Source organism: Alligator sinensis, unplaced genomic scaffold (assembly GCF_000455745.1).
Source record: "Alligator sinensis unplaced genomic scaffold, ASM45574v1 scaffold1008_1, whole genome shotgun sequence".
NCBI classification, from domain to species: Eukaryota; Metazoa; Chordata; order Crocodylia; family Alligatoridae; genus Alligator; species Alligator sinensis.
Window position 1 is genome coordinate 469,408 of NW_005842013.1, and position 17,648 is coordinate 487,055.

Below are 17,648 nucleotides of genomic sequence, written 5' to 3' on the forward strand. Positions count from 1 at the left end.
AGCACCCCGTATGCCGGTCTCCTGTTGATTTTGGGATCCCGACTGGTGCCTAAACTGATCTGAGCTGTGTGGAAAGTGTATGGTATGTGCTAGGGTCTCTCTCTGGTGGCTGGTGGAAGGATTGTGTTGGCCGTCCTGATCCTGAGACTGTAATTATAGATGATGAGCTTGAGGGATCTGATTTTGCCTTTTGTCTGCAAATAATTCAGTTGGCGTCAATTTAAAGCAAGTGTAATCTCAGTGACTTCCGTGCTCAAGGATAAAAAAAGAAGACTGGTTTTCCCCTTGGACAAAGTCTTTCATCCTAGGATCCTACAGACAGACTATAAAACCACTGTCCCACACTAAGGACCTGTGAAGTGTCTGAGTTAATACTTTGCCAGGGACAATCAGGACTAATTTGAGAAAGCTGTCATGCAAACTGGGACTGACTGCCCCAGCCTGTTTTTCAAAGCCCAGGACAGTCAACCCCAGATTCAACCCGTCCTCCATTTTTAGCCAAAGTGTGTGGAGGATCAGGAAGCAGAGCCTGGCTGGTGCAGAGACCACAGCTTAATTCAGTCTCTGAGCCCAAGCACAGGATGACCTCAAAATTGTCCTCCTGCCTAAGGCCAGGATGAAACAAAACAGCCTTGCTTTCCCCCTATAGCCTTGGCTCAGAGAAATATGCACCAGGCTTTTACAGAATAGGCATTTCTATCTAAACAACACTGATTAGCTCCAGGGACAGCCAGGGCTAAGATTTCACACTTCATTAAGAGTCCTTACCTCCTTTCTTCTGCATCCTCTAATAGTAGCTTTGCAATGCACCCGTCTAGGATTGCCTGTCAGCTCAGGGCTGATTCAGAAGCCTTGGCATTGATGACTTGGAGTCCCTTTTACCAACCTCCTTATTAAGGAGCTCCCTTTGTAATGGCTCCCCTCTTCTAACACCCCCAACTGCAGGACCAAATGTTTCCCAGTGTAGATTAATTCCCAGCAACCTAACCCACCCTATTACAGCAAACAGCTTCTTTGAAAGACCTTTTCTCCCAGTCCTGACAAAACAGGCAAGTCAAATTGCGGAAAGGACCAAGCACTTGTCTTCCTTGAATTAAGCAAGAGTTGCAGAAAGGACCAAGCACTTGCTTTCCATGAACTGTATGGCAGGGGTGGCAGGACGGCAGGTCCAGGAGGGGACAGGCAAGGCAAGAAGCAGAAAGCAAAGCAGCAAATTGGGCAGGAAGCAGAGCAGCAGATCAGATAGGAAGCAGAGGGCTGGGGGTGAAAAACAGCAATAGATCAGGCAGGGGATGAGGATGGGAGGGATACTCGGGGAGGGCCCAGAGCGAATGTGTGGTATGCCTGGCATAAAAGGTGGCCCCCACTGCTCTGTGGCCTCTCCAATTCAGGACTCAAGATGGGAGCCATCCAAAATTGCTAATCACTACTGAAAATCTCAGCCCAGATACACCTGTGTCTGCAAAAGGGAACCGGAGAGTGTGTTCTGGTGAAGTGAACAGACGGGACTAGTTACTGAAGGGCTCTTTCAAAAACCGAACCAGCCCACATCCCCAATCAACTTCCTGGAGCCTCCATCACGTACCTGGGCAGAAAGCCCCGCGGAGTTGGCTTTGGTTACAGAAATGACTCTGGGGTTTGCAAACAGACCCGAAAAGTCACTTTTCAAGCTCGGCAACCTGAATGGTGAGTCATAAAGAGTCTTCTGCGCTCGGCATCTGACTTGCAAGCAGAAACCCAGGCCAAAGCAATAAAAGCACAGAGGGCTGCGGAGGAGTGGAAATGCTGCACAGAGCACACTGCGCTCCTCTGGGAGCCAGCACTGGACAGGCAAGGAGAGCGAGAGAAGAAAAAGGGATGAACTTCTCCCGAACTCAGCACTCCCCTTCCTCCCGCTGGTCGGTAAACCCCATCCATTACCGACCAGGACACTTTTCAGGCCTCTGCCCAGCAGAGAAGAGGCTTGGAGGCTCACCCAGAGTTAGCTGTAAGAGATGGAAAGACTCGGATTTCCTGAGCTGGGGATTAGACTCGCACACGCACCGAGAGATCATCTACTTCTTGGCCACGTTCCCAAAGACAAATGGTTTTGATCTATGTAGCTGCAGAGGCATTAGCGCTATGTTGCTGCACTCCTCAGCAGCGGCTCGCTTCACAAGACAGGGCATCCTTAAACCCGCGTTCAAGAGAAACTGAGGCTCAGAGATCATGACTCACTCACACCCTTCTGACGGGTCACGAGCAAAACCCCAGTGCCTCAAATCCCCCGTAACCACTAGGCCCTGCTGTAAGCTAACTGCTTTGCAGTGAGTCCACATGCTGGATTTAGAGGATTGACAAAAGCCGGCATGGCCCCCGGTCCTTATTAAGCATCCTCTCCTTTGCTCCAGCCTGAAAGTGTTTTCCTGTGCCCTAAAGCTTTCTCTCTCTTCCCTTTAGCGTAGGGACACGATGGGAGCAGGACCTCACTGACCCTTAGCCAGTGCAACCATTGCAAAGGGACCTCTTGCACTGGCCAACTTGGAGCAAAGAGGACACTTGACCAACTTGGAGCACTGGGGGCCAATGCCACCAATTACCCCTGCACCCTCCCTGAGTGCCACTCTTATCCCCTTCCTATGCCCGATCTGCTGCTCTGCTTTCTGCTTCATGCCTGATCTCTTGTTCTGCCTCATGATTCCTACCATACCTGCTGCTGTGCTGTCCGCTCCCTTTCGCACGTGTAGACAGGGGTATATAGGAGCCAAAAGGCTGTACTACCCGTGGTCTTGGCCCTGGCGCCACTGAAACGCTGCGTCCAGTTCTGGTGTCCACAATTCAAGAATATGCCGAAAGATTGGGGACAGTTTGAGGAAGAACCTGGAACGCCACATCGCTTATCAAAGGGGAGACTAAGGGGCGAGTGGATCACGATCTACCAGTACCTCTGCGGGGAACAGGATTTTGATGGAGATCTCTTCAGTCAGAGAAACAGATAGGATCCAATACTAATAGCAAAAATAATGTGATACCCAATGGTTGGAAAGGCAAGTCAGATAGGTCCAGGCTCAGAATAGGCTGCAAATTTTAAACAGGGATTAACCATCGGAGCAACCAACCCAGGGCAGCCAGGGCATTCTCCTTTGCTGGATATTTTTAAGCCCCGACTGGTTTCCTGGACAGGGGAAGTCGTAGGGACTGTGTTGCACAGCAGGTCAGAGGAGAGGATGGCAGCGGTGCCTCCTGAGCTTAAAATCGCCGAGGCTGTGAGATTTCTCATGCTTCCTGCCGAGCGCTGTTGGAGGGGTTGCCACACAGCAAAGACTTCCTCCCATTGCTTTCTCTCTGTCACTCCCGCTCATGGCTCCTGAGGTCAAGGGTTGGTTTTGCTGCATGACATTGTTTTGCTTCCTCTCCAGCGATGACGCACGAGGCGACCCACAGAGCCAGCCCTTGCAAAGCCTGCACACACGGCCCTGCGAAGTCAAGGGTCAGGTCCGCCAGCAAAGCCACTGCAGTAGCAGGATCAGAGCTGGCCCCACTGTCACCCTCGAATCCCACTGACTCCAGAGACGCCACCGTGCCCAGAGCTAGTTAGACATCACTACAAAAGTCCACCCCAAAAAGCCCTAAAAGTACAAAATTATAATCCCTGAAGACAAGAAGGGCTGGCTCCCAACGTTAAGGTCATAAGCAGGGCTGAAAGGCAGCAGCTGCCTTGCTGATCAGCTTATCTTTGCCTTCTTTAATTGCCTGGCAGAGGTACGGTCAAGATTAAATAAAGCATCCAGGCGGAGCGGGGACGCACCTTTATCAGCAGCCCACAAGACACCGGGCAGAGGACTAAAGCGACTGTTTTCATGCATGGCTGAAAACGAAGGGACCGGAGATCAGGAGCAAATTAACTGGCATTCAGACTCGCCCAGGAGCGTGCGTGACCTGGAGGAGACGCAACTCCATGCAGCAGCGGGCACGGCATTGCCTTTATCTGCGTACTCACAGAGCACCGATGCTGACCTCAGACTAGGCTGCGCCAGGGCGTCCCGCGGGAGTTCGGATTGGGGCATTTTGAGCCACGCAGGAAAGGAGTCTCCACTCTCCATCAGACTCGGGAAAGGAAGTCTTGAGTCAAGGTCTATCAGCACGTGCTTGCCTCGAGATGCTTCAGTGCTCCCGCATATCTCCAGGGAGCGCGCCTGAGTTTTCAGCTAGGCACCTGCTTCAATACTTGCTGAACCGGCGCCTGAAAAGACTGGGGACTGCTATGCAGACCGCCCTGCCTCCCACAAGCTACAGTCACTTCTGTAAGGGGTAAAACAGCAGCTCCGCTTGGACCTGAAGGCTCGTGGCATCTCTGAAGATGAAGCCCTCGTGGTTACCGTATTTTCTTGCATAGCTCACACCCTCAAAATAAAACATACCCCTCATTTTTGGAAGGCAGGATCAGGGAGAAAAAAAAGGAACACCTTTTTCCAGAGTCCTGGGTGACCGTGACATGGAGTAAGTCCTCCTGGAAACAGTGCCCGAGAGGTGTGACATCCTAGGAGACAGTCTGGGTAAGCCAGCAAGCATGGCAAGACAAGCAACAACGCTAGGCCCGGACCTTTGCAAGGGCTGCAGCAAGACTGTTACTTCTTTCCCATAAATAGCAATTTATATAAGTTCCTGTAAATAATAAAGTGTTGTTTCCGCATCACAAACCTCAGCACAATACCATTAGGCTGCAGTGGCTCTTTGCCTAAAAGCTACAATGAAATGCTGTCCTGCCTGTGCCTGTAAGATAAATAGGATCCTTTACTCGTTTTTTTTCTCTCTGTCTTGTGCACATCAGGGCCAAAAGACTGTATTGTAAAGTCTGTACAGCACCTAGCACCATGGAGCCAGGAGCCTAGGCTGGTCCTTGGAGCTCACCTGGGTACACACAAGGTTATGGGACAGCTGTAGAGAGCAGAGAGCTCTTTCAATAAAAACCAAGAGTGTCCTCTTTCCTCCTTGAATATCACTGGCCACGGCTGGCTTGAAAACAAGGTGAATTAAGGAAACAAATTAAAAACGGCCACCAGCTCCTTTGCTGTTGAGAAACAAGTGAGTTTGGCTGCGTAATCAGCCTGATGCTTTACTGCACGCCACACATAAATGAACAGCCAAGCAGCTCATAAATCGCCTAGCCGAGGGCAGGAGGGAACACGACTTCTTAATTACAGTCTCTCCGAGAGAGGGCAGCGTGTTGGGATACAGGACGGCGCTACAGGAGAGTGCTAGGGGTGGGCTGCAGGAGCAGGGAGATGCTTAATGCTCCAGGTGGGGACCCGAGGTGCTGGGTGACCGTGGCATGTGGCAGAGACCATTGCAAAGTCCTGGGAGGTGACAGATTGCTACAACAACCTACTGGCAGGAATGGCGAGAGCAGGACAGGCCAGCGGTGCAGTCCTCTCTGCGGACAGCAGCATGGCTTTGGCTCTCTCGCTTTACCCTTGATTGGCCTCCATCCTTTATCCGCTTCCTCTTCTCTTGTGGGTATCGAGATCTGATCTTTAAGGCGGATGCTTGCAGACAGGCAGATACCAGGTCCGGGTCTGAGTGAATTAGTTCGCTGACTCTCGGGACCCTGCCGGTCTGATTGTGTCACCCTCACTCACATCAACACGCCGAAGTGAACAGAGCTATGCACACAAGGGCTTAATAACAGGAATCAAGTGCCATCAGGAGGGGAGGACAAATGCCGCAAGGATAAGCTCTGCTCCTGGAGTACCTCCTGGGCCCTGATGCCAAGGGGAAGCAGGGAACTGGACAGCACGGGAGAAGAACCTGCCACTCACAGCAAAAGAAAACTAGAATAAAACAAAATCAGGGAGAACCAGCAGTGTTTGTGCATCACCGGCAAGCTAAATAGTACGAGAGCAAGAATAAAGGGAGTGAAATGCCGTGAGGATGGCAAGGTATGTACTGGCTGAGACCTGAGCCAAGGTGGAAAAGCCTGCTCCAGTCCATAGGTTCGACCAAGCAGAAGGCTCTGGTCCAGCCGCAACAAATTCGCGATCAGGGAGAGTGGAAGCAGAGGAAGGGCGGAGAGGGCAGGGATCGAACTCCTGACCACACCACACCTCAGCTGCTCTGGGACAATGAACCCATTGTAAGATGCAATGACCAAAAAGGGAGTCCTGCTCCCATCAGCTCCCAAGGCTCGTCCCCTTGGCGGGGCAGCTGCACTTCTCCTCCAGGTTCTCTCTCCAGTGCACTAAGAGACCATGTTGGGGGCAGGTCTTGCCTGACCAATCTCATTTCCTTCTATGGCCAGGAGACACATCGTCTGGACAAAAGGGAAGAGGCTGATATTATATATCTGCACTTTAAAAAAAGCCTTTGACCTGGTGTCCCATGATGTCCTCATGGAAAAAGTGGCCAGCTGCGACCTTGGCTACCCCACAGCTCGAGGGCCGGGGAACTGGCTCCGAGGTCGGCCCCAGAGGGTGGTAGTTGACGGAGCTGAATCAACACAGCACTCGGTGACCAGTCGTGTCCCACAAGGCTTTGTTCTCAGACCTGTACTCTTTAACATCTTTATAAACTATCTGGACACTGGTGTCAAAAACGGCCTGGCCAAGTTTGCAGACAGCACCAAACTTTGAGAAAGAGCATCCACACTTAAGGATAAGCTGGTGAGCCAGGCCGACCTCGGTAGGCTTGTAAGGTGGGCGGATGAAAACCTAGTGGCATTCAATACAGAGAAATGCAAAGCGCTCCACCTTGGGGAAACAAAATCCTGCATCATGATTATAGGCTTGGCAGTGCTACACTCACTAGCACCACGACCAAAAGAGACTTGGGGGTCATGACTGACCACAAGATGAACATGAGCCACCAATGCCATACTGCAGCTGGCAAAGCAAACAAAACTCTGATCTGTATCCACCGAGGCTTCTCAAACAAGTCCCAGGATGTCATTCTCCCATTGTACTCGGCCTTGGTGAGGCTGCAGCTGGGGTACTGCATCTGATTCTGGGCTTTACAATTCAAGAAGGATGTGGGGAAGCTTGAGAGGGTGCAGAGGAGAGCCACGTGCATGATCAGAGGGCAGGAGAACAGGCTTATGATGAGAGGCTGAGAGCCATGGGACCCTTCAGCCTGGAGAAGTGCAGGCTAGGGGGGACTTGGTGGCAGCCTATAAGTACATCAGGGGTGCGCATCGGGATCTGGGGGAACGCCTGTTCACCAGAGCGCCCCAAGGGATGACGAGGTCGAATGGTCACAAACTTCTCCAAGACCATTTCAGGCTGGACATAAGGAAAAACTTCTTTACTGTCTGAGCCCCAAGGCCTGGAATAGCCTGCCGCCGGAGGTGGTGCAAGCACCTACTCTGAACTCCTTTAAGAAACATTTGGACATCTACCTCGCTGGGATCCTTTGACCCCAGCTGACTTCTTGCCCCTTGGGCAGGCGGCTGGATCCGATGATCTTGCAAGGTCCCTTCCAGCCCTAATGTCTATGAAATCTATGAAATGTAGTAAATCCTTATACAAGTAGCTGCACTGAGGCAAGTTAACCTTGCAAGTGCTGGCAGGTACAGTCCTACCTCGGGCCTCTGTCAGCCCAAGAAACACAGACGGTAGAGAAAGTGTTTGGTCAAGGGGGCGAGCCTGCACGTATTCTCCCCTTTCGCTCCAGCCAGGCTGACATCACTGAGTCAAGTGAAACCAGAGACTGGTGGAAAATGCTTTCTCCCCTGATTATTACAAGGATCACGCTGTATCCAAACAGCTGCCAGCCGCGTCTCTGAAACCAGACATTATCGCCTCCCACCGCCGAAGCAAGCCTGGGGGGGTCCTCTGGGCAATGGAAACAAATGCAGATCTCTGAAGGACACAGGCCACCCACTCAGCAGCAAGTGCACTGCTGCCTTTTGTGTCTCCTCATGCTTTCGTTCTGTTTCCAGGGACTCTTTTTACTTATCTGTCTCACTTTTGGCCCAGGCCTGGGAGCCCAGACTCTTCACAATGCTTGCCTGTTTGCATGGAGGAAAATCAAGACCGGTCTACTCCTAGGCTGGTGACCCTGTAGCTATACAGTTTAGACTGACCCAAACCCCGGTGTGGAAGCACTTACACTAGCACAAAGGTGTGTGCTTAACTGTATTTGTGGAAATACAAAACTTGGATGAGCAGTATGAAGGGGATCATAGCAGAGGCCAAGCTAGGGAGTTCCTAACTGCTGTGCCTGGCTGAAAGGCAACTTTTGTCTTTGGAAAGACACTTTGCCTATAGTCCTCTTGCCCTTTGCTCTTACAGGTGCTACAGAGCACTCAGAGGCCAGGACAGAAATGTAGTAAATCCTGATATAAGTAGCTGCACCCACCCGTGTCAGTAGGGGTTATTGCTGAGGGATAGTGGTGAGAGAGGGCAGAGTTAAGGGTAACTTGTGAGGATGGCGTGTGCCTCGATATTACATGGGTTTCGAGGCCTGTGGCTCTCCACATTTGGGGACAGCCCAAGGCATCACTTGGCAATGTAACTAGGTGTCCACTTGGGGACATTTAAATTTCTTATTTCTTTTTTAAATTACCATCAGCCCCCATGAACCTCAGGCCAGCTCGCTCCTCCTGGCTCCTTGGCTACCATCACCGCAGTCGCAAGGAGCCCCAGCTGCCGGCCAACCCCACCAAAACCTCTCTGCCGGTCCAACTTAGCCCAGGGCATCCCTCCCCACATTGGGGGTGAGCTCCACATGGGACCCTACAAAGTGAAGGCCGGGGCAGGCACTAGCATAGAGTCTGTGGGGAGGGGAAGGCAGCATGGATGGGCATGATGGGGCAGAGGTGAAGCCCTCCCATCATCCTCAGCCACTCAGCTCTGCTCCCTCCTTCCCAACGGTGTCCTGTTCTTCACCTCCCAGGTGCGCTCCTATCTGACCCCATATTCCTTCTTCCCTCCTCCCCACATGCACCGCTTTAACCCATCCATCCTACCCCATGCCCTGGCCCCCCCATGCTCCGGGACCTCTTCCCCCCACCCCACCTCTTCCACCAGGATGATGTGACACAGCACTTGCCTTCTCCCTGTTCAATCGCTGCTGCCTCCCGACAGCTCCAAGTCAGTTCAGAGCCTCCCAGTGAATTTCAGAGCACCTGAAAAACGCCACTCAGCCCCAAAATGCTGCTCTCTGCACTAAGTTTCCATAAAGCTCGGCACAGAGAAGGCAGGGAGCAGACTCCCTCCAACACCTGCCCGAGGGAGGGCTTGAACTCGCAGTGCATGGGTGCAAGCACCCCAGCATGTCACCTTGAATACCTCCCCCCAAAATCACTGTGCTGGAAAGCTGCTTAGAAACCCACTTGTGATGGCAGGGCACTCACGTGTTGCTCACCCAGGCTTTGTTTGGAGGTCCAGCAGTTTGGCACAAGCCCACCCAGAGCTCCCAGCTTTACCCTTCACCCACTTGCACCATCTCTCCTCTCATGGCTAGCAGGTGCTGGGCACCCCCGAGTGATCAAGCCCAGTAGGATGAGGATCAGAACCACAGTCTGAACCCAGGTGTGCACAAACCCCTACTCCAATAAAGGCACGCCCTCCACCCCCACCCCTGCATGAAAGAGGGGATTCTCCAAACAGCTGGTTCTTTAGGGTGGTTGCATCCCAGGAAACCCTTAGCCAAGCAACCTCAAAACACGCTCAAAGACCCAAATACACCGAGTCAGGTGTTAGCTTAGGAAAACAGGCAACGGACATACCAGTCCCCATCAGGTCTCATCCTTATGACCTTGCCCTGCTAGAGCCCTGGGCTGACCTAACCAAGCACAACTCCCATGGAGAGCAGGGAAATTTCACCTGCACCTGAGGACTGAATTTGGCCCATTGTGGCTAGAAGAAAGAAAAGAAAAGGATGTTTCCTCTCGTGGGTGGGTGTCAGCTTTGCATTCAGCCAGGCCTACCTGGGCCATGCAAAACTGGCTTTATTTTCAGTGGGCAGGCACAATGGACCATACTGCCATGAAAGGCTGACTGAGCATCCAGTCATTTAGGCCAGAGATGCTGTGAGCCTAAGCCCTGCCATCTGTAAATCCGTATCATCCTCTGCATGTAGGACTCCTTTTTTTGTACTAGCAGTAATCGCTTAGAGGTCTTGGTCGAGATACTGTGCTAATTGCAATACAAGACCAAAGAGGCTCTAATGAGTTTGCAGCCTAAGGAGTCAACATGAGCACAGGCTGGGAAAGAAGCAAAGAGTAGGTTAAGTGGCTTATCCAAGGTCACAGAGAAGGGATGTGGCAGAGCCATGTCTCCAGTTCAACATCTGGAGCCACTGCCCTGAGCTGCCTCATACCAGAATAGCCAGCTGACAACTCCAGGAAGTTTTAAGAGCCACCGATGCTGCTCCAGGCAGCTCTAATCCCCGTTGACTTAGCAATGAGCACAATAAGCAGCAGTTTTTGTTCAGCTAATCATATTTTTAAGTGTTTACAGTGAAAGGGGAAACACTTCCCCATCTCCCCAGTGAGGAGGACGTGAACTCCTCCTCCTGCCTTAGCTTTCCCCAGGAATCAGTTTACTGGCATTGCTGCATCATCTCACAGATAAATACAAAGGCAAAAATAGCCAAGCAAGCCAAGAGCAATTACAGGATTTAACAGGTGTTCCCTCTGCAAAGTCCTGGCAACCACAGCCGAGCTCTGGGCCAAGAAGAAGAGAGGCCGCCATCCTGGAAGAACAAGGGCTAAGCCGATCCAGAAAACTGTGATTCCAGATGTGGATGGAAGATGTACGCAGCAGCAGTCTGGCCTGGAGGGATTATTAATGAGGGCAGGAGTCATTGCGGGACCGGCCCCCCGGGTTGTGACCGTGGTTGTCAGCTGGTTTGATGGTTTCCACTGGAAGTCTCCAAGTCTAAACAGCGCTCAAGGGCTTGGAGACCCAGCAGGACACTCCTGGAGTCCTGAATCCAAGCCACCCACACAAGCGGGGAAGAAGCAAAGCTTAGGAGGCCCAGACCTGATTGCATGTCAGCCACACAGCAGTGGAAGTCTATTGAGTTCAGTGAAGCTCGTCCCGAGATACACCCGGGCATGCAAGCAGTAAGCTGGACCACATGGGTCTGGAAAGGCTCCCCCTTAGCTCAGGACCTGATGCAGTATGGCACCGAGCTCATACATGCTGTGTGCCTTAAGCAGGGCAGAATATCAACACTCAATTAGGCAAATGCCCCAGAATATCCCTAATGGTACATACCTGGTACCCTCATGGGCTACACTGAGCCTGCATCTCTGCAGGGTTGGCCCAAGGGCAACAGTCACTTTGGAGAGTACCATATTTTAGAGATACAGGTTGTAGCTGTGTTGCTCTAAGGACATAGGCAGACAAGGTTCTTCGGGTAAATCTGGTATCTTTTATTAGACTACCTCAAATAATTGGAAAAAAGTCTTCTTTGCAAATACCCTTCATCAGGCTGAGAAAGGGTCTGCAGTTGGTCTGTGCTCTTTTTCCATCCAGGAAGAGCAGACACTTTCTCTAACATACAGGCAGGCACGGTTCTTTGGGTAAATATATCTTTTATTGGACCAACTAAAATAGTTGGAAAAAATCTTTGCAAGCTTTCGGGTACAAACACCCTTCGTTAGGTTGAGGAAGTGCCTGCAGTTGGTCTGTGCTCTTCCTGGATGGAAAAAGAGCACAGACTAACTGCAGACCCTTTCTCAGCCTGATGAAGAGTATTTGCAAAGAAGATTTTTTTCCAACTATTTGAGTTAATCTAATAAAAGATACTGGATTTACCCAAAGAAACCTTTATTTTAGAGACAATTTTACCACTGAAATTAAAGGCGCTTTAGGGCTTCGCTGCAGCTCGTCCTCAGCAGACCGTGGCACCTAGGCATGGTCCGATGCACGCAGCTGCAAGGCCTGGCCTTATCTTTTTGCTTATGGGAAGAAGGGAGGTCTATAAACAAACTGTACAAAGTCAGAGCACAACAGGGACAGCAGGGAACATTTGCAAGGACAAGCTGGCTGGGAAAGCAGCCACGTGCGTGGCCAGCTCTATAAAGCCGCGGTGTTTTGCTTCTACATCCGTGCAAGACTGTCTAGCTGCCAGATACAGCTCTGCAGCCAGTCTCTGTTAATACAGTTGTCCCTTCTCCTGACACCAGCATCCCATGCTGACACCAGTCACTGCCCTGCTGAGAGGCAGCAGATGTCTGGGGCCTCACAAGTTGGCTCAACTAGAGGAGAAGTCAGTGAGGTGGAAGCCGTACAGAACCCATTGGATCCCTTCCAGCCCCTAACAACTATGAAATGATGGGGGTTGGGATGATCTGTAAGGTCCCTTCCAGCCCTTAACAACTATGAAACTGTGCATGCACACATTGCAGGGATCACAGCCCAACACCAGTCCCCATCCCCAGGAAGCAGCTTTGCCCTCAAAATCAACTCTAATCAGGCTGAAACTCCCCGCTGCTTGCATGGCTTCCTCTACCTGGGATTTCATCTAACTAGACACAGCAGGCCTTCCAAAGATTGAAAGCTTGCTCACCGGCTTGCGGGGTGCGGGGGAAGCATGGAAGACTATGGATTAAGCATACCAGGCAGGGGTAGCTGCCATAACAAGTGCGACAGTGCTTAATAATGCAGGATGCTCCCCGCCGGTTGGAGTCAGATCTTCTGAAAGCTGTCATTGCCTCTACTGATAAAAGGTTTCCCTTTTTTTAGCTTGAACAGATGCTTATGCTTTCTCTCTGCTACTTTCATGAAGGTGCAAGAGGTCTTGCCAGGAACTTGGGCCAGGTGAAGCATGTGGCTTGGGTCCTTAGTGCCTGCTTAGGTCCTAAGTGCCTTAGATCCTAGTGGCTTAGGTCCTAAGTGCCTGCTCCTGGAGTCAGGTGATGGGATCAGCAGCTCAGCTTTCATCCAAAAAGAAGGATGGATTCTATGGGTCATGGGTGACGGGTGCCTCCCGATCTCAGGGGGTGCATGTGCACTCGCGTGCACCCCCATGCGTCGCCAATGCTATGGATGAAAAGAAGAGATGCATTCGGGTACGGCAGCCCCCTGACGCGGTGAGACAGCCAAAGATGTATCAGTTGAAGCAGCACGGCGATAATGCCCTAGCCCCACCGTGGCTCTGAGCGCAGGCCCCCCAATGTGGTGCCAAGCAGGGGCACGGACAATCCTTCAGCTGAGCTTCAAGGAGAAGTGACTCAGACCCTTGCACTGCTCTGCGGCAGTTTTCACTGCAGTGCAGATGACAAGCGGAAAGGACCTGCCCTCAGTGACATGGACCTGACCCGTGCTGGTTCCCTCCTCAGTGCTCTGAATAAAGGATGCACATAAATCAGTAGCTAAGAGCAAAGGCAAAAGGCGACCCCTTTTAGCAAAGGCCTGTCAGGAGGGGGAGTGGTTGGGCTATTCCCCGGATAGCAGCAGAGCAGCCTGGGCATTGGAAATCAGGAGCAGAAGGTGGGAAGGAAACCGCATACCTCACTGTCAGAAAAGCTTAAATAGGAAGGAAGATGTCTGACTCGGGGGGGACCAAGAGGGGACCCTTAAAACTCCCTGCAGATTCAGTGAGCGCTGACTGGACAGTCTGACTACAGCTACAAGAGGCGGCAGCTGGCTCCGCAACAAAAGACCCATCTCCAAAAGCTACCTCTGCAAATCTGCAATCAGAGACCTCCACGGGAGAGGGTGACAGCAGCTCTCCAGTCCCTACATCCTGCCAGCTCCATGGAGCACTTGGCGCTAAGGACACTGGACTTCCCTAGGATGGCACGGCCCATATCCTAGTCCTGGCGAAGGACCTCTTTGCACAAGGTGCAATGCCAAACCTCCCTCCCCACAAACTCCCCCAAAAAAACAAAAAAACCCCAACACAGAATGAAATCCTGGCTCCAGTGAAATGACTGGCAAAGCTGCCATTGACTTTGCTGGGGCAGCTTTCCTCCAAGCATCCTGCCCAAGGAATGTGCAAGCTGAGAAGACCAGCAAACCCTAAAAGGAGAGGGAGATGTCTGCATACCCTGGCCACAGTGTCTGCATCTGTAAAGACAGCTTTTAATATGCTGTGCGTGGCCCATTTCCTTCAGGCCAAGACCCAGGATATCTTACAACACCTTCAGCTCTCCTGTGAAATATGAATTTCCATTTCCACCTAGGAGAAATTTTACAATCTTTCCATTCTCCTATGGCTGAAGAAGCGTGAGTGCACCCGAAAGCTTGCAAATAAGCATTTTTTTTTTTGCAAATATCTAATAATAATTTTTTTTGGTCTAATAAAAGATATCACTCCTGCCACAAGTTCTGATCCCATTTCATTCACACACACACACACACACACACACACACACTGACCACCGCCAGGGGGGTCACAACAATGATTTATTACCCTTAGTGCTTCTAGGGTTTCAACCAAGTCAACGGGAGTGAAGGTTTTGCAATACAGGGATCAGAAACCACTCAGCTTCTTTCTTCCCATCAGATCTGCACCCACTGAACAGGCCGTCTATACCCACTTTCCCTCTCCCCACTTCAGTGTAGCCCACCAGTGGGCCTGGCCCCATTCTGCTTTTGCCTGGAATGGAGCTATACCTCTGATCCCCAGCTAAGGATTCGGTTCACACGGACACTTGCAAGCCCCTTACGGCGTAGTGGACTAATGGCCAAGTCTTGCCTCCCCTCCATCAAGTCAGTGATACCTGGGCACAACAGGTGGAAAGTGATTCCAGAGCATGAGGGTACAACGATGCCACAAAGGAGCCACAGGAAAGACTAGTCCCAAATTCAGGTTTATCTAGATGGGAAGGCCCCAGTCCAGCTCCCACTGAAGGAAGTGGCAAATCTACCCCTTACAGCCCTCATAAAGAGCAGCCCCAGGCCTCGCATCCTACAGCTTTCACACATGCGCACTCCCCCTTGTGAAAATCTGTGACCCTTCCCACCGAGAGCTGGTAGAAACCCAGCCAGACCCAGCACCAGTAATTAAGGCTCATTTTTCAATGAGTGAGCACAAAGCACTTTGCCTCTGTAATAAATTCGGAGGTGGCTGCCTGAAAGGGAACCTGCCGCGGCTTTATGAAACTGCTCGGAGTGGGGTCTGGAAACTTAAAAGGAAAAGAAGGTTGTAAATCCGTGTTTCCAAGCACAAAAAAAGCCTTCTGGATCAAAGCAGCAGCAAGGAGGAAACACAGTCCCAAATTCCCTCCTGCGTTGTTTCTAGCCTGAGCTGACCACTCAAAACATGAAGGGACCCATTGTCCGAAGCCTGGGAGTGGCCAATTCCAACATGCTACAGAAACCACTCAGCATTGCTGGCTCAGCCAGAGAAAGTCTAAGAGTGAGAACGGTCACAGCTCAGGTCAGGAGTCTCTGCCCTGCGGGAAGGGATGCTGGCAAATGGACGAGCAGGAAGGGATGCTGGCAAATGCACCCCTGCGGCCGGGAAGGGATACTGGCATATGCACGCACAGGGTAACTGTGGATTGGAGGCACTGCTCCGATTTCTGCAGCTCACACTTCCACCTAATGCAAAGATCAATGCTCAGTGGCAGGCATCTCCAAACTGGGCCCAGCTCTGGGTGGCATTAGCCCCTTGTCAGAGGTTGTAGCCCCCTTGGAGGGGGTGGGGGGGGGGGGGGGTTGGATTTAATAAATCAGCCCAAACGGGACAAAATATTGCAAGTGGCTTTATCTTTTAAAAGTCTTCAGCGTCTCTTCTAACACCCTTCAATAAGGACCTTTTTTTCTTCTTCATAACCGGTGGTTAAAAGAGTGAGGAATAGATTTTAGCTTGGGGCTGTGTTGTACTAAGCACAGTTCAGCTCCAATAAAAGCTAAAGGCTGGGCAACCTTCCCACCCAGCGATAGCTACACAACACGACAGACTCCTGAGCTCAGTGACTCGGCATCCCATACAGCCCTAATTTTGGGACCCTCCTTCTCATCTAGCCATGAAGACAAAGGATGTTGTGGTCCCCAAAGCCTGCTGGGCGAGCAGAAATGAGTGCACGCCCCACTTGCTTTGGCTGCCTCCTCTTATACATTCAGACCAACTACGCTGTGATTGGAACTGCCTCTGTATGAGTGTTCACGACTTACAGCAATGGGACTAGGTCCCTAATCAAGCCTTTCGCCAGCCATCACAGAATTCAAGAGAAATAACGCTGTGCACAGCCCCTAGAAGTAGCAAAACAGAATAAGGAAAGACAGCTACATTTTAAAGTGCTAGATCAAAGCAACAGCAATCAGGACTCGTGCTAAAGGTGATATCTTTTATGACACCAACTAGATTTTTGCAAAAAAACATTGCAAAAATCTAGTTGGTCTCATAAAAGATATCACCTCTACCACAAGTTCTGATTTTTTTTTTGCTTCTAGACCAATATGGCTACAACCTGGATATAAGATCAAAGCAACCGAAGTTAGGCGCGGTGTCTGCATGTCGTAGGGGACCGATGCTTGCAGACATGGAGACCCCATTGCCGGCACCTTAAGAAGCCTGTCGCAAGCTCTGCAAAGGCCAGTTTCTACTGCCCAGCCCTCTCCTTTGTTTCCTTTCCATACAGGTTTAACAGGGTTTTCCACATATCAGGCAAGAAGGCTCACTCCGTTCCAGCAAAGCAAACACAAAAAAATCAATACCAGGCTGTCTTCAGAGCCCGGTCCCAGCCCAAAGAGCCTCTTTGTGCACTGAAACCGGGGTGGCCGGGGTGTGAAAGGAAGAGCTGACTGAATTCAGCTCTTCCACAGGCTTTACACAAAGCCTAATTATTCCCCCGGGGTTCCCCTCCCCACCGCCTGCCTCCAGAGGCCCCAGGATTGCTCTTCAGAGGCCAGCTGGCTTTGTGGAGACAGGCTTGCGGGGGCGAGGGGGGAGAAGGCTGCTCAGAGTGCCCTGCCATAGGGCTCTGTTGTCACGCAGCCTCCCCGTGCTGTGCGCCTGATCAGCCAGCCCCAGCAACCAGGGGGAGGGGGGAGAGTGTGCGTGCGTATGGAGATAGGTCACTCCCTATTTGCTGCATTACAAAAAAAGGGATACAGGAGTGCAAAAGAGCAGAAGCCCCTTGCCCGCAGCCCCCAGGGACTGCCACCCCCACACCACAGCCCTCCATAAGCCCTTCCACCCCCTGGCAAGTGCCATGTAGAGCTGAGATTCCCCACCCAGGCTCAAGTCTCCGTGAGGAGCGTGAGGTGGGTCCCTGAAGCTACAGCTCGGCTTCCCATTCACTTGGGCAGCTCTGGCAGTTCTCAATCCATCTCGCCACCCCTCTCTCAAGGCCCTGAATGTGAGGCGTGACCTGGGTCCTGGTCACACTGTGGCAGCAGTGTGTCCTGCTCCATCGGCTCCAAACCCTGGCGAGTCTGCAAAAGTGAGGTCCCCCCAGGATCACCCGAGTGACTGCTTGTTAGCAGACCGGAAAGAGCGGTCTTGAGAACATCTGTTGGGGACAAGAGTGACCTGCTGGCATATTAGGCGCACATGCATGGGAGTGGGTGGGCCAGGAGCACTGCTAAGAAACGTGCCACCTGATCCACTTGTCCCCCTCCGCACATGCCAACACTCAGAAACTGGGAAGCACGACCGCTACGGCACAGCCCCGAGCCCCAACCTAAAGCCCCACTTACGTTCGGGCGCTTCCACTGGATGCCCTGGATGCGAGACTTGTAGAAGAGGGAGTCCTGGGGGGCTGGGGA

General features: G+C 51.7%; 1 protein-coding gene across 1 annotated transcript in view; it reads right to left on the reverse strand.

Moving 5' to 3' along the window:
- The window catches only part of CAPN5 (calpain 5), a 92,730-nt gene that overhangs the window by 43,957 nt on the left and 31,125 nt on the right, over window positions 1–17,648 (reverse strand). The window contains exon 3 of the mRNA XM_025202059.1: window positions 17,580–17,646. Within this exon, the coding sequence (XP_025057844.1) occupies window positions 17,580–17,646 (67 nt within the window). The remainder of the gene's footprint in view (window positions 1–17,579; window positions 17,647–17,648) is intronic.